We start from the raw sequence: 17,045 nt of genomic DNA on the forward strand, positions 1-17,045 counted from the left end.
CTGTCTTGTCAGGATTCAACCTCAATCCGTTAGCTGCCATCCATCCTCCAACCTGACACACTAACCATTGCACACCACTGCTGGCTTTAAAAGAGGACTGGAGGAACTCATGGACGACCAGGCCATCTGTGGACGCTACTAGTGATGCCTCTGGGTGCCAGGAGGGTTGGAGTCCGACGCTCTAACCACTGCACTGCACCACACGGGTTCTGTGAAGCCAGCTCTTTGCATTGGCAGAGAACAAGACTCTTAAATCTCAAGGCCGTTGGTTCAAGCCCCACATCGGGCAAAAGAAATCCCTGCATCGCAATGGGGTTGGACTAGATGACCCCTGGGTCCCTTCCAATTCGACAGTTCTATGGCTCCATGACGGGCACCCCCAAACTCAGCCCTCCAGCTGTTTTGGGACTACAATTCCCATCATCCCTGACCACTGGTCCTGTTAGCTAGGGATGATGGGAGTTGCCTGCTCTATGACATAAAATGTGGCTCACGGCCGGCCTTTTCCACGCCTCCCTGACTTGACCCAGTTGATGGCGTTTTTAAAAACCTGATTATGCTTTGGACACACACACACACACCCCAGTCCTTGCTCCCTGGATGGTTCAGTTGCTTAGAGCGTGGTGCCGATAATGGCAAGGTTGCAGGTTTGATCCCCGTCTGGGGCAGCTGCCTATTCCTGCATTGGAAGGCAGCCCTGTTCAGGGAAGTTTTTAATTTGTGATATTTCACTGTATTTTTGCTTTCTATGGAAGCCGCCCAGAGTGGCTGGGGAGGCCCAGCCAGATGGGCGGGGTATAAATAATAAATTATTATTATTATTATTATTGCAAGGGGGTTGGACTGGATGATCCTCGGGGTCCCTTCCAAGGCCACAATTCCACGACACTACGATTCTAGGTGGTGGTTATCAAGCGCTGGACTAGGACCTGGGAGACCTGGGTTCAAATCCCCCTAACTCAGCCATGAATGAAGCTCCCTGGGTGACTTTGGGCCAGTCCCTGCTGATGTTCAGGGTTGGGAGACAGAAATCTGGTTTCAATATATACCGCATTTAAGAAAAAAAAATATTCTGAACGAAACAGTGGATGTATGATTTTTGTGGTTCATACTGTGGCCACAGACATGTGATTTGACGGTGAGTTTGTGGTAGCCCAATGCAAAAATCCTGAGGATCCATGTGGATCCATGCTTTGTAACCATCTTTTTACGCCATTGCGACCCCACGAAATGGTGGATATGTGGTTTTTTTGGTGCGGGCTGTAGCCATGGATATGCTATGTGACCTGATGGTGAATTTGGGGGTGACCCAATGCAAAAATCCTGAGGATCCATGCTTTGTGACCACGTAACAAACCAACAGCCTTGTGGCGGGGCTGTTTCCATGGGCTATGTTCGTTTGGGAACCTGAAGTGCGCCTGCAAAACACCCATCTGCCTTTCCTCCTTGGCGGCTGCTTTGAGAGGCGGGTCTTCAAAGGGTTAAAACGAAGCGAGCTCGATTCCTAGAGAAGAAGTGAATTGGGGTTGGGGGGGGGAGGAGGAGGAGGCGTCCTCTGCAGCCAAAGCACCTCCTCTCTGAAGCCCCTTTTCCTGCCTGGCTTTTCCACTTGGGAAGGTCATTTCCAAATGCTGCATCTGCAATCTGGTGAGCCCCCCCCCCGGACCCATTGCACAGGGTGCCCCAGGGAGAGGGTGCCCATGGGGGGGGGGCTGTTTATCCCATGCCCCCCAAATCAGGGAGTGGAGCGCCCTCCAGGAAGCCGCTGGGGGTGCGCTGGGTCTGCATCTCTTCAGACGGCCAGTGCATTTCCGGGGGTTGGTCTAGAATTCAGTGTTCCCCAACCTTGGGCCTCCAGCTGCTTTTGGACTACAAGTCCCATCATCCTTGACCACTGGCCTTGCTAGCGAGGGATGATGGGAGTTGTAGTCCAAAAACAGCTGGAGGCCCAAGGTTGGGGAACACTGGTCTAGATGACACCAAGGGGCCCCTTTCCAGTTCTGTGGTTCTATGAATTGTGCACTGCGCTGCGATCAGAATTAATGCCCCCCCAATAACACACACAGGTGGCGCTGTGGGTTAAAGCCTCAGCGCCTAGGGCTTGCCGATCGAAAGGTCGGCGGTTCGAATCCCTGCGGCGGGGTGCGCTCCCGCTGCTCGGTCCCAGCGCCTGCCAACCTAGCAGTTCGAAAGCACCTCCGGGTGCAAGTAGATAAATAGGGACCGCTTACCAGTGGGAAGGTAAACGGCGTTTCCGTGTGTGGCTCTGGCTCGCCAGAGCAGCGATGTCACGCTGGCCACGTGACCCGGAAGTGTCTCCGGACAGCGCTGGCCCCTGGCCTCTTAAGTGAGATGGGCGCACAACCCCAGAGTCTGTCAAGACTGGCCCGTACGGGCAGGGGTACCTTTACCTTTACCTTTAATAACACACACGGGACAAGGGTGGCGCTGTGGGTTCAACCGGCTCCCCGATCAGAAGGTCAGTGGTTACCACATTGCTTTCTGTCATCTGTTTTTTCCTGGACTGAGGTTGCATAAAAGCCACTGTCCTTTAGAAGCGTCTTCCTTTTCTTTTCTGCTTCGATTTCCCCCCTTTGCTCTTCTCGCTTCCTACAGCTGTCTCGGCCCTGGGTCTCTTTTCCGTGTAGTTCTTCCTTGTTCTTCATTTCCGATTCATCACATTCTGCAATGAATTGAGAAACTCATAAAGAGCCTAAGGAAGAAACAGACCCTTATCTAGCTTAACAACTTCCATACTTAGGATAAAGGCAAAACTGAGTGGATATAGATGGAAGTACACATTTAACTGGGACGCGGGTGGCGCTGTGGTCTAAACCACAGAGCCTAGGGCTTGATGATCAGAAGGTCAGTGGTTCGAATCCCCACGACGGGGTGAGCTCCCGTTGCTCGGTCCCTGCTCCTGACAACCTAGCAGTTCGAAAGCATGTCAAAGTGCAAGTAGATAAATAGGAAACGCTCCGGCTCTGAACCACTACACCACACTGGCTCTCGCTTGTTTAGCTTATACGTAAATCGGGATGCGGGTGGCACTGTGGGTTAAACCACAGAGTCTAGGACTTGCCGATCAGAAGGTTGGCAGTTTGAATCCCCGCGACGGGGTGAGCTCCCGTTTCTCAGTCCCTGCTCCTGCCAACCTAGTGGTTCAAAAGCACGTCAAAGTGCAAGTAGATAAATAGGTACCGCTCCAGCGGGAAGGTAAACTGCTTTTCTGTGTGCTGCTCTGGTTCGCCAGAAGCGGCTTAGTCATGCTGGCCACATGACCTGGAAGCTGCACGCCGGCTCCCTCAGCCAGTAAAGTGAGATGAGCACTGCAACCCCAGAGTCGGTCACGACTGGACCTAATGGTCAGGGGTCCCTTTACCTTTATTTAATAACACACACATGATGGCAATTCAGACATCAGCTCCTGAGATGCGTGCGCAGGACTTTCATTCAGATCCCTGGGGTTGGACTAGATGACCCCCAGGGTCCCTTCCAACGCCACGATTCTACGCTTCTAACAGAAAGCACTTAACTTGAAAAATGGCAAGCCATCAAACCCCACAAAGGAAAACCCGGCTGAAAATCAGCAAGCGTTTACTTACTTGCTGTTGTTCCATTTTGTGAAGCGCAAACGCCTGGCCTTCAGCCCAGGATCGCAAGGCGGTTTATTTATGAATTAAAGGAGAATGGGAAAAAAATAGGGATCCGAAAAACCCAGCTGGGAGAAGCACCCTGTGACAGAGCAGGATTGCAGGAGAGGCCAGGAAACCCTCTTTCCCTCCCACCCACCCATAGGTGCTGAATTGTAGGAGATCTATGAGTTTTTCAGCTTCAAAACCATAGGTGGGAAGAGTTGCTGTTAGTGAGATGTACCATACTGGCCCAAATATAAGCCACACTCCCCCCACCCCAATTCTGATCGTGAAAAGTTAAAAGTGCAGCTTATATTCCAGAACTTACGCTGCTGGCAAAGTTGCTCCCCCCCAAGTAGCCTATGTTCGGGTGTGACTTATATTTGGGCCAATATGATAAATATAGACTTGGAAAGGAGCTGGATGGAAGGATTCAGCCTACCCTACGTCACAGGAAAGGGTAGACAAGATCCTGATCCAGACCTTTCGGCGAGCTGTTTGGCCTCTGCATTTGTTCTTAAGGGGTTTATCTGTTATTGCTGGTGTTGTATTGCATAATTAAAATTATTATTATTATTATTATTATTATTATTATTATTATTATTAATTTATTTGTACCCTGCCCATCTGGGCAGCTTCCACTCTGGGCGGCTTCCACAAAGACAAAAAATACACTAAGATGTCACACATTACTGTTATTTTTCTTTATTACAATTCTATGCCCATCTTTATTACAAGATGGGTGACACCTGGCTTGAGAGCAGTACATGTGAAAAGGATCTAGGAGTCTTGGTTGACCACAAACTTGACATGAGCCAACAGTGTGACGCAGCAGCTAAAAAAGCCAATGCAATTCTGGGCTGCATCAATAGGAGTATAGCATCTAGATCAAGGGAAGTAATAGTGCCACTGTATTCTGCTCTGGTCAGACCTCACCTGGAGTACTGTGTCCAGTTCTGGGCACCACAGTTCAAGAAGGACACGGACAAACTGGAACGTGTCCAGAGGAGGGCAACCAAAATGGTCAAAGGCCTGGAAACGATGCCTTATGAGGAACGGCTAAGGGAGCTGGGCATGTTTAGCCTGGAGAAGAGGAGGTTAAGGGGTGATATGATAGCCATGTTCAAATATATAAAAGGATGTCACATAGAGGAGGGAGAAAGGTTGTTTTCTGCTGCTCCAGAGAAGCGGACACGGAGCAATGGATCCAAACTACAAGAAAGAAGATTCCACCTAAAGATTAGGAAGAACTTCCTGACAGTAAGAGCTGTTTGACAGTGGAATTTGCTGCCCAGGAGTGTGGTGGAGTCTCCTTCTTCGGAGGTCTTTAAGCAGAGGCTTGACAACCATATGTCAGGAGTGCTCTGATGGTGTTTCCTGCTTGGCAGGGGGTTGGACTCGAGGGCCCTTGTGCTCTCTTCCAACTCTAGGATTCTATGATTCTATGCCGTCCTTCCTCTGAGGACCACAGGGCGGTTTACAATAGAAAAACACACAAATGCATAACATAATAGCAAAATAAACCATAAGCCTCTCCCCCCATGACTAAAATGGGGAGGGGGTATATCTTCAGCAGCAATTTAAGTTTTAAGCATGTGTGGAATAAGCAGATTAATCAACTGTGTGCAAGCAATGCAGTGAATCCGATTGACATTGCTTTTGTTGAGTGGCAATTTTGGTTTAAACCAGTGGTTGCCAACCTTTTTTTTGCCATGCCCCACCTAAGCATCTCTAAAATCCCAGTCCCACCCCCACCCCTGTGACATATAATTCTTATTATTCAAAAAGTGAATTCCTATTCATGTGGAGGAAGCCTAAAAGGCCATTAACTGTTAATAACTCATTCTTGAATTGCCCCCCTTAAAAATCAAATTGCCCCCCTGTTGGGAACCATGGGTTTAAACCAACTCCAGTGTTATTTACTTACTCTATCAGTCAAAGAGGGCCAGATTTGATGAAGTGAAGGGCCATAAGGGCCGACTAAATTTGTGACCTTTTTTTTAGGATTGAAGTTGTTGACCATTTTTTAGGAATTTACCTCAGTGTTGTTGAGATATTTTTATGGTTGAAGTTGTTGAGTTTTTTTTAGCACTGAAGTTATTGAGGTTTTTTTTAGGATTTTACCCCAGGAAATAAACTGCCGCAGGGGGCTGGATTAAAGCGACCAGCGGGCCAGAGTAGGCCCCCGAAACGGACGTGCCTGCTCTAAGTGAAGCTGGAGGAGAAGATGGCAACAGTCATGGAGAATACGGGGGGGGGGGGCAATCTTATTTTCCCTTTCTGCCCTCCAATCTCTTTGAATGCCAGCATTCATCAGCCTTTCCTTCCGGGAGAAAGAAGACCTGGTTGCGAATAGGATTGGGCGACATCTGGTTTTTAACATCGTGATATATCACCAGCTAAAAATTGCGATATACCCCCTGGAGGGACGCAGGTGGCGCTGTGGGTTAAAGCCTCAGCGCCTAGGGCTTGCCGATCGAAAGGTCGGCGGTTCGAATCCCTGCGGCGGGGTGCGCTCCCGCTGCTCGGTCCCAGCGCCTGCCAACCTAGCAGTTCGAAAGCACCTCCGGGTGCAAGTAGATAAATAGGGACCGCTTACCAGTGGGAAGGTAAACGGCGTTTCCGTGTGTGGCTCTGGCTCGCCAGAGCAGCGATGTCACGCTGGCCACGTGACCCGGAAGTGTCTCCGGACAGCGCTGGCCCCTGGCCTCTTAAGTGAGATGGGCGCACAACCCCAGAGTCTGTCAAGACTGGCCCGTACGGGCAGGGGTACCTTTACCTTTACCTTTAACATATCAGGATGTCTGAAATAAAGATGGAGCTATGTAGAGTCATTGGCCGGCTTCACTGTTTTTCCTGCATCGTGATTTTTGCAAAGCGCGCACACACACACACACACACACACACCCCATGATTTGCGATATATTTCCAGGTCAAAAATTATAAATCACGATATGGACTTGAAAACTGGGTTTGGACGATATATGGCCCTAGCTGAGAGCCATGCTCCTTTAACTAATACAGGGAATCTTTTTACTGGCAACGTGATAATTCTAACATGGAAAAAATGTCTTGGCTTTGCAGGATTTGGTTGCAAAGAGACCAATGAGAACAGCCTTTGCCCTGAGAAATAGACCAAAAAAGGCTGAGACTTCCTTGGTGCCCAGATCAAATATGGCTGCCCTTGAAGTGGGAAGAGACCACAATTCTATCAAGATTTGGAGCAGTGGGAGATTCTGGGAAAGAGCCATGCAGGAGATCCTGGGCGAGGAGGATGCCCTCAGCTCAGACATACAGTTCCAGTGTTTCAGGCGATTCCGCTACCAGGAGGCCGAGGGACCCCGAGAGGTTTGCAGCCGACTCCACCACCTTTGCCGTCAGTGGCTGGAGCCAGAGAGACACACCAAGGCTCAGATCCTGGATTTAGTGATCCTGGAGCAGTTCCTGGCTGTCCTCCCCCCGGAGATGGAAAACTGGGTCAGGGAATGCGGAGCAGAGACCAGTTCCCAGGCGGTGGCCCTGGCTGAAGGTTTCCTCCTGAGCCGCGCAGAGGACAGGAAGCAGGAAGAGCAGCAGGTGAGAGCGTTTCATCTTGATTATGGATGTGTCCTGCAAAATATGTTGAATTAAAAATTACCATCATCCCTAATAATAATATTTTATTTACACCCCGCCCATCTGGCCGGGTCTCCCCAGCCACTCTGGGCGGCTCCCAATAGAATATTAAAAACATGATAAAACATCAAACATTAAAAACTTCCATAAACAGGGCTGCCTTCAGATGTCTTCTAAAAGACACATAGTTGTTTATCTCCTTGACATCTGATGGGAGGACGTTCTACAGGGTGGGCGCCACCACCGAGAAGGCCCTCTGCCTCATTCCCTGTTACCTCACTTCTCTCTGGGAGGGAACCGCCAGAAAGCCCTCGGCGCTGGACCTCAGTGTCCGGCCTGAACGATGGGGGTGGAGACGCTCCTTCAGGTATACTGGGCCGAGGCCGTTTAGGGCTTTAAAGGTCAGCACCAACACTTTGAATTGTGCTTGGAAACATACTGGGAGCCAGTGCAGGTCCTGCAGGACCCTGAACATTGTCTGTATCTGCTGGGGCTGGTGGTGTTTGAAATCTGCAGGGAACCCTTGAGTTTGAAACTCCCAAGGTTTTCGGAATGGAAGGGTTGATATGAAAAAATCTCTGTTCATTTTCCTACTTTCACTGGAAATCGGCCGAACAGGAATATCCTTTAGGTTTCTGCCTTTGTCATCCCTTTTTTTAATCCTTCTCCCCATGTGATGTCTTCTTATCCCTGTTGCAGTTTCGGGTAAAGGATCCAGCGACAGAAATGAGGACTGATTTCCCTAAAGCAGAGAGGGCTCCGTCCGTCAAAGGTCAGAGGTCACCAGGTACGGATTCAAGGCTTCTATTTCAGTTTGTTTTCTCTCTGCATATTTTGAAGGAAACCCTTTTATCTTTTGGGGGAAGGCAAACTTGGTTTATTTGCAACACTTCACACCCCTGATTTCTGGTGAGGATCCAGAGACGGGTTTCCACACGATTGAAATATAAAGAGTATAATCTGCTGGAATGCAGTCATCATATAGGACCTTTCGTAAATGAGACATGCAGTCGCTCAATCTTGCGTGTTTTAATGGGTTCGTGGCACATTTGTCTCTCACAGGTGACAGAATGAAGCCACACATACCTGCTCAGACATCTCTTCTTTGTGGTGTTGAAGAAGGAGCAGCTGTGAAAACAGATCAGGTAGGAGGATAAATCACTGGGGGAAAGAGGTACCTTTGCCACCTGCTCCCCTCTCGATCCTAAACAGATCTCTCTCTTAGATTCTGTCAAAGATGCCCCCTAATGAAGGCTTGTGTCTGTCCCACCCCCCAAAAAAACCCCATTTAAATATTGAGAATAATGACCAGCCACTTCACCACAACTAGTATTTTGGTTGTGGGTAGTCGATAATCTTTGTGCAATGTGCAAGGAGAAAAAACGTTTTCTGTTTCTTTCAGTGTCCGGTATCCTTTGAGGATGTGGCTGTGTGGTTCACAGAAGAGGAATGGGATCTGCTGGATCCTGACCAGAGAGCTCTGCATAACCAAGTCATGGAGGAGAGCCTTTGGATTCTGTCCTCTCTGGGTGAGGCTCTCTCTTGGATCATAATCTCTGTTTCATAATTCAGAATTTCTTTATATAGTGAAACTCGGTATTCTGGCATAGCTCAGCATCCCTGCCTGTGCGGTAAATGTTGAAAGGACGCTCTCTGAATACACACCCTCCACTTTTGCCATTCTTAGCGATGGCCTGACTGGTTTAAACTGGCCAGGCTTTTTCAGAATGGAAGTTTCAGAGCTGATACGAAAGTGGAACTAGCATCTCAGCTATTTCCTGGTTGGCTGGAAAGACGACGGATGTCAGAAGATGGAGCGGGTTTCTTGATTGGGCCAAACAACAATCCATGGCAGAAAAAAGGCTGGGATTTCCTGGTTTCAAGTGCCCACAAATAAGAGATTCTTTTGCCTCTCAAGAAACATCTGATCAGGAGTCAAGTATGCCCTCTTTCAGAGCCTACATCCATTTCCCCCACTTTCCCCAATAAAAAAGTTGTATATGTATATATTTCCCCACATCTGGCTTTAAAGACCCTTGTTTGGATTTCTCACTAAACCTTTTCCTCACATGCTCATATGCTGTATCTAACCTCCATTTTGGTTCCATCATACATGGTCAGGCGTCTGTACAGCTTTTTGTTTTGGGCCTTGGGATGGCTTGGTTTATATTTTTCCTATAGGTGGTGTGGAGGGAAGAGTACCAAAAAAGACTCCCAGATGGGAAGACCAGGTTATGGAACGAGGATCCTCCTCACTATTGGATGCTATTGCGATTTTTTTTTGGGGGGGGGTGAGGTTTGAGGACCTTTACAGGACCAGGACAGCCAAAATAGTGCCCTCTTAAGGTTTTTGGATTCCAGTTCCCATCATTCCTGAGCATTGCGATTGTGGCGGGGGCTGATAGGAATGGGAGTGGTTACCCCTATTTTATGAAAAAGGGCCTAAAAAAGTCTGGGATGCTCTGCCATTTCCCCCCCATAACTATCTTCCAGTGGTGTAGTGGTTAAGAGCGGTAGTCTTGTAATCTGGGGAACCGGGTTCGCGTCCCCACTCCTCCACATGCAGCTGCTGGGTGACCTTGGGCCAGTCACACTTCTTTGAAGTCTCTCAGCCCCACTCACCTCACAGAGTGTTTGTTGTGGGGGAGGAAGGGAAAGGAGAATGTGAGCCGCTTTGAGACTCCTTAAAGGGAGTGAAAGGCAGGATATCAAATCCAAACTCTTCTTCTTCTTCTTCTTCTTCTTCTTCTTCTTCTTCTTCTTCTTCTTCTTTCGCAACTAAGAGTTCGGAAGAGATAATAATAATAATAATAATAATAATAATAATAATAATAATAATAATAATAATATTTTTTTATTTATACCCCGCCCATCTGGCTGGTTTTCCCCAGCCACTCTGGCTGACTCCCAAGAGAATATTAAAAACACAATAAAACATCAAACATTAAAAACTTCCCTAAACAAGGCTGCTTTCAGGTGTCTTCTAAAAGTCAGATTGTTGTCTTTTTCCTTCACATCTGAAGGGAGGGTGTTCCACGGGGCGGGTGCCACTACCGAGAAGGCTCTCTGTCTGGTTCCCTGTAACCTCACTTCTCACAATCAGGGAACCGCCAGAAGGCCCTCGGAGCTGGATCTCAGTGTCCGGGCTGAATGATGGGGGTGGAGACACTCCTTCAGGTATACAGGACCGAGGCCGTTTAGGGCTTTCAAGGTCAGCGCCAACACTTTGATTGTGCTCGGAAACATACTTGAAACCATTGTAGATGACGCATGGTTCTTCCATTTACCTGTACAACAACCTTGTGAAGTAGGCCAAGGTGAGTGTGATTAGCCCAAGATCACCCGACGAATTTCCTGTCTGAGCTAGAAGCTGAACTCAACAGCCTATATAGCACAGCACCTGGAATCCCATCTAAATCCTGCCTCCCATCTAAATCCTTCCAGCTCTTCCTTGATCACAAGTGTTGAAGCTGCTCAGTGATATGCGACTATGTTTTCCCCTCAGGCTCTTATCCGCTTCTCTCTCTCTTTGTTGCAGAAGGTGATGAATGGGAAACCCAGAATAAGGGAGATCTACTTGGGAAAGAGACATCGGAAAGGGAGGGATGTGAAGGGAAGAGGAGAAATAAATCGTCCACTTCTCGGGGATGTGACTACCGTGAAATTGCAACCCGAGAAGGAACGGATGAGAGAAAGGAAACAGGGATACCCCGTGTGAACAGGGGAAGTCTCCATTCTAAAAGGGGACGTAAACCCAGCATCAAAACCCACCCAAGGGAGAATTCGTACGAACACTCGGATTGCGGAACGAGCATCATTCGTGTCGCTTCCCTTCAAGGAATTCACGGCACGGAGAAACCCTATATTTGCGCCGAGTGTGGGAAAAGCTTCCCTTACACTTCTGGCCTTATTTCTCACCGAAGGGTTCACACAGGAGAGAAGCCATACCGGTGCTTGGAATGCGGAAAGACCTTCAGCCAGAAGAAACACCTCACCAACCACCGGGCGATTCACACGGAGGAAAAACCGTACCGGTGCCTGGAGTGCGGGCGGAGCTTCAACTGCCGCTATAATCTGATTCGGCACCAGAGGATCCACACCGGGGAGAAACCGTATCAGTGCCCGGATTGTGGGAGGGGCTTCCGGCACAGCTCCACCCTCTCTTCCCACCAGAGACTTCACACCGGGGAGAAACCGTATCCGTGCCCCGAGTGCGGGAAGCGCTTCAGGGATCGCTCTCATCTGTATTCCCACCAGAAAGTTCACACGGGAGAGAAACCGTACGCCTGTCTGGAATGCGGGAAGCACTTCTACCAGAAGAAGCACCTACGTAAGCATCAGGTAATTCACACGGAGGTGAAGCCGCACAGGTGCTTGGAGTGCGGAAAGGGCTTCCGCTGCCGTTTCAAGCTTACCCGCCACCAAAGGACCCACACGGGGGAGAAGCAGTATCGGTGCTTGGAGTGCGGAAAGAGCTTCAAATGCAGCGCCGCCCTTTGTTCCCACGAAAGGATCCACACGGGAGAGAAGCCGTTTCAGTGCCCTGAGTGCGGGAAGGCCTTCAGAGCGAAGTCTCACCTGTATTCCCACAAAAGGATTCACACGGGGGAGAAACCCTACCCATGTCTGGAATGCGGGAAGGCCTTCCGGCGGCAGGAGCACCTCGCCAACCACCAAGCGTTGATTCACACGGCGAACAAGCCCTATAAATGCCTGGAGTGCGGAAAGAGCTTCAGCCAGGCTATTTACCTCACGTACCACCAGAGCATTCACACGGGGGATAAATCGTATCCGTGCTTGGAGTGCGGGAAGAGCTTCTACAGCCAGAAAAGCCTCAGTTCTCATAAAAGAGCTCACAAAAGGGACTGCAAGAAGATCAAACCTCTCCATTCTGAAGGAAATCAGCCCTGAGTGCTCACTGGAAGGACAGATCCTGAAGCTGAGGCTCCAATACTTTGGCCACCTCATGAGAAGAGAAGACTCCCTGGAAAAGACCCTGATGTTGGGAAAGATGGAGGGCACAAGGAGAAGGGGATGACAGAGGACGAGATGGTTGGACAGTGTTCTCGAAGCTACCAGCATGAGTTTGACCAAACTGCGAGAGGCAGTGGAAGACAGGAGTGCCTGGCGTGCTCTGGTCCAGGGGGTCACCAAGAGTCGGACACGACTAAACGACTAAACAACAACTTTTTAAAAAGGGGAGCGGGGGAGAGAATTTGAGTAGAAACACAAACTTCTGTTGTCGTAAAGCGGGGAGCAGTATTTATTCTTGATGTATTTTTTTAAAGGTTCAGTGGTAATGCACACAGGGGAGAAGCTGTGCTTCCGGAAAGGAACAAATTATCGTGAAAGTGAATTCTTTAATTTGCCCTAAGTAAAGCAAGGGGGTACGCAACCAACAGAATGCTAGAGGGTCAAGATCCCATTTGCGAATATTTATTTCCAATTTATCAGTGGAAGAGGTGAAGGCATTTTCTAGTTTCTGAAACTTGTAATCCCTGCAAAGAGAAATCAGCAGCATCTTCTATGTGATAAAGAGCAACAATATTCATGTAAAATAAAACAGTGTCTTCACAAGGGATGATCAAGTGTGAAATGAACTGTATTAAAATGTCTGCATCTGTTGCATTCAAAGACCGCGCAGGATCAAAATTAACACTTAAGGATTGCTGAATCCAGCTTGGCCACACTTAAGCTCCACAAGCTTCTTTCTTAAAACTGTAGCAAATCCACAGCTGTCCTGATGGCATGGCCTTTTTCATTTAAAAGAGCACTATTGCTCCCATTTCAGAAGGAACTTCGAGAGTCCTAAATGCATGCTAGCAGAGTTCAGCTTTCTGTACCTGTGGGAGGTGGGGTGTGTGTGTGTGGAAATTGGGATACCTCCCACCATCACAATCCAGGATCCCATCCGTGCTGTAGTGAAAGAGGGGAAATGGGAAAATCAGATTAAAAAAAAGAATTGTTTTATGTCGCTGATTCGGGAGCTGAGCTCACTGAATTCAAAGATGTCAATTTTGGAGGATGAGATGCATTCCCCTTCTCTCGACTGTCTGAAAAGGGGTATATCATCCTCATTTCCTCAAGGTCTGCTCTCTTAGGTTTTTCTAGTGTTCCTTTCTGGGTTGGGGTTTTTTTTAAGTCAAACTTTTTATTGGATAAGAGCACCTGTGATAGCTCTGCAAAGGCTGAGACCAGCTTCTAGTCACAGTCTCTGAAGCTAACTAATTGAAACCGGAGTCTGTTTTCCCTTTGCCTGCCCTTTCCCAGATTTCCCTCAGCGATTTATTTCTTTAAAAAGATGTAATCTAATTGAAAATAACACCAAGCAACGGCAGGATAGTTTTAATCCTTAAGGACCCCCCAATTCTCCTTTCACAGCACGCTTACTCTGAGGTAAAATCCCACTGTTCAATATGGCTCAGCAAAGATGTCTATGGTTTCAGCCTATTTTATTTTCCTCTCTTATTCATATCTCGCTGTTCCCTCAAAATGCTCAGGCAGATGGGATATCATTCTCCCCAATGCAATTCATAGTTACAACTCTGTAAAGGAGGATACACTGGCCCAGGATTCACTTTATTTATGTTTCCATTTGGGAGGGGACCACACACCAACTGGATTTTCTCAGGAGCCCCCCTCTCTGTTTTTTCTTCTTCAAATGTGTTCTAGAGACTAAAGTGATGGAGTAATTCCTTTTGTAACGACAATGTTTCCCCTCCCTTCTTGACATGTACATCCACATTGTGGCCGGATAAAACGGTTCATCTTTTTTAAAAAAATAAAAAAATAAGTGGAGCACGGTTGGTCGCACCTGTCTAATCCAGTGGTTCCCAAACCTTTTCAGGTCACCTTGGTTTCAGAAATTCATTCTGAGTGCCCCCTCCTCTTGAGAAAGTGCCATTCAGAATAGTGGTTTTGCAGGACCCTACTAAGGAAGATAACAACGCACATTCAAAACGATAACTTTTATTCAGTGTGCACATTTATTCAAAACTATTCATCATGCGAAAGGTTGGGCTAGATGAATCCCTAGCCGGAGTTAAGATTGCCGGAAGAAATATCAACAACCTCAGATATGCAGATGACACAACCTTGATGGCAGAAAGTGAGGAGGAATTAAAGAACCTTTTATTGAGGGTGAAAGAGGAGAGTGCAAAATATGGTCTGAAGCTCAACATCAAAAAAACGAAGATCATGGCTACTGGTCCCATCACCTCCTGGCAAATAGAAGGGGAAGAAATGGAGGCAGTGAGAGATTTTACTTTCTTGGGCTCCATGATCACTGCAGATGGTGACAGCAGCCACGAAATTAAAAGACGCCTGCTTCTTGGGAGAAGGGCAATGACAGGCCTAGACAGCATCTTGAGAAGTAGAGACATCACCTTGCCAACAAAGGTCCGTATAGTTAAAGCTATGGTTTTCCCAGTAGTGATGTATGGAAGTGAGAGCTGGACCATCAAGAAGGCTGATCGCCAAAGAATTGATGCTTTTGAATTATGGTGCTGGAGGAGACTCTTGAGTGTCCCATGGACTGCAAGAAGATCCAACCTCTCCATTCTGAAGGAAATCAGCCCTGAGTGCTCACTGGAAGGACAGATTGTGAAGCTGAGGCTCCAGTACTTTGGCCACCTCATGAGAAGAGAAGACTCCCTGGAGAAGACCCTGATGTTGGGAAAGATGGAGGGCACAAGGAGAAGGGGGCGACAGAGGACGAGATGGTTGGATAGTGTTTTCGAGGTTACCAGCATGAGTCTGACCAAGCTGCAGGGGGCAGTGGAGGACAGGAGTGCCTGGCGTTCTCTGGTCCATGGGGTCACGAAGAGTCGGACACGACTAAACGACTAAACAACAACAACAATCTAGTTTAATGATTCAGGTAGGTAGCCGTGTTGGTCTGACGCAGTCGATTTTTTTTTAAAAAAAAATGTCCAGTAGCACCTTAGACACTACGTTTGTTCTGGGTATAAGCTTTCATGTGTATCTGAAGAAGTGTGCAAAAGCTTATACCCAGAGCAAACTTAGTTGGTCTCTAAGGTGCTACTGGAGATTTAAAAAAAAAAATTATCAAGTTTAATGAATTGACAAACTTGATCCAGCGATAGCAGCTTTGTAAAGTCTGCCAGTCATTTACAACCCCCAGGGCTCCACTGAATGCCACATGGATGCCCCCTTTTAAGGATTGGTTTGAGTGATGGCTTTTGACCAATTGGAACCCCATGCCATGTTTGACAGGTAAGTAGTTTGGGGTGTAGGGACGCGGGTGGTGCTGTGGGTTAAACCACAGAGCCTAGGACTTGCCGATCAGCAGGTTGGTGGTTCGAATCCCCGTGACGGGGTGAGCTCCCGTTGCTCGGTCCCTGCTCCTGCCAACCTAGCAGTTCGAAAGCACGTCAAAGTGCAAGTAGATAAATAGGTACCGCTCCGGCGGGAAGGTAAACGGTGTTTCCGTGCGCTGCTCTGGTTCGCCAGAAGCGGCTTAGTCATGCTGGCCACATGACCCAGAAGCTGGACTCCGGCTCCCTCGCCCAATGAGCGCCGCAACCCCAGAGTCGGTCACGACTGGACCTAATGGTCAGGGGTCCCTTTACTTTTACCTAGCCCCCCATCATAATGACCTCCTGATTTGGGGGGACCGGAACCACCAAGCGCCTTTCCCCCAATGTGCAAAGTGGGGGTTTTCTCACCAAGTTGCAGGAGGTTCCAGCGACGCAGCACTTTGCAAAAGCGAAAGCTTCTTTGCAAGGGAGAAAAGCCTTGCAGGATAAGAGCCTGGAAAGACCTGCCCCCTCCCCTTATCTCAAATTCCCTTCCTCTCCTGGAAACCAGTTATGGTTTATATTAACCCTTGCAAGCCCAAGCACCAGGTTTCCCCCAATCCATCCCCTTCCCCCATGCATTTCTTCCAAGACAGGAGCCAAGTGCGAAACATGCACCCTTTGAAGCAAACCTCTTGTTTATCTTGGCACGCTGAGAGTAGAGAATCAGCCTGACCTGGCTATTGGCAGAGAGAATGGCAAGATTCACTGGGGAAATCAGGATAAAAACTTCAAGAGAGAATGGGACAATTTTAGATTGTATCTAAAAGAACACTGTAAACACTCAAACTCTTTGGGCAGGCTTTAAACAACACTTGCAATGTTGCAAAGATTTTGGATATAATGGAAGATTGTTATTTGGATGAGTTTATAATATTCGGTGGACAAAGGTATTCTAAGGGTCCACGGAGCGGGGGAGGGAAGCCCTAAGATTCGGAAGAATCTTTTTTTAATTTTACCAGTTCTAAGTATTTTATTTGTGTGAATGAATTTGTAAAACCAAATAAAACTTTTGCAAAACTGGCTATTGGCAGAGAAACCTCTTGCGAATACTGTACTCTCGACTTCTTCATTCCTACAGCAAATGGATTCTCCAGTGTGAAAACAGGAGCGAAATGGTGGCATAGTTTTGTTCCATACTGCAAGTACTTAAGGGGGGGGGGAGTTTTATTATATACAAAACACACGTCACAAAACAATATATACACATAACAGATAATATTCTTCACTGATAAAATGTGTTTCATCAATGGGAGTTACCAAATTAATCTGCATTTATACTATCTTGTTCTTACTTTACATAGAAGTTAATATATGCAAGGTAACTCATTAATCGGATCACTTTGATATCCATATTACATTGCAGTATGATACAATAATGGCTTTCCACGTTGCTCAGAGATTTCTTTCTTTTGCCTGCCTTCGCATAAATGAGCGGATCCTGTTAACATTACATCCAAAACCTCATAAATCCATT

At 47.7% G+C, this 17,045-nt stretch overlaps 1 protein-coding gene across 3 annotated transcripts; it reads left to right on the forward strand.

Moving 5' to 3' along the window:
• Positions 1-1,530: 1,530 nt before the first annotated feature.
• Positions 1,531-12,423, forward strand: LOC307207777 (uncharacterized protein). Of its 3 annotated transcripts, XM_079961840.1 has the most exons (7): positions 1,531-1,647; positions 6,720-6,784; positions 6,827-7,211; positions 7,950-8,037; positions 8,313-8,395; positions 8,653-8,779; positions 10,789-12,423. In XM_079961840.1, exons 2-7 carry the CDS (start codon positions 6,741-6,743, stop codon positions 12,159-12,161), a joined length of 2,100 nt encoding a protein of 699 aa, XP_079817966.1. In that variant the 5' UTR covers positions 1,531-1,647; positions 6,720-6,740; the 3' UTR covers positions 12,162-12,423. The 3 variants fall into 3 exon arrangements, with proteins under 3 accessions (XP_079817966.1, XP_079817964.1, XP_079817965.1); XM_079961838.1 differs by having other exon boundaries at positions 6,720-7,211; XM_079961839.1 differs by having other exon boundaries at positions 6,720-7,211; positions 7,950-8,022.
• Positions 12,424-17,045: the final 4,622 nt, after the last annotated feature.

Source organism: Podarcis cretensis (assembly GCF_951804945.1).
Source record: "Podarcis cretensis genome assembly, chromosome: 2".
Classification (NCBI taxonomy): domain Eukaryota; kingdom Metazoa; phylum Chordata; class Lepidosauria; order Squamata; family Lacertidae; genus Podarcis; species Podarcis cretensis.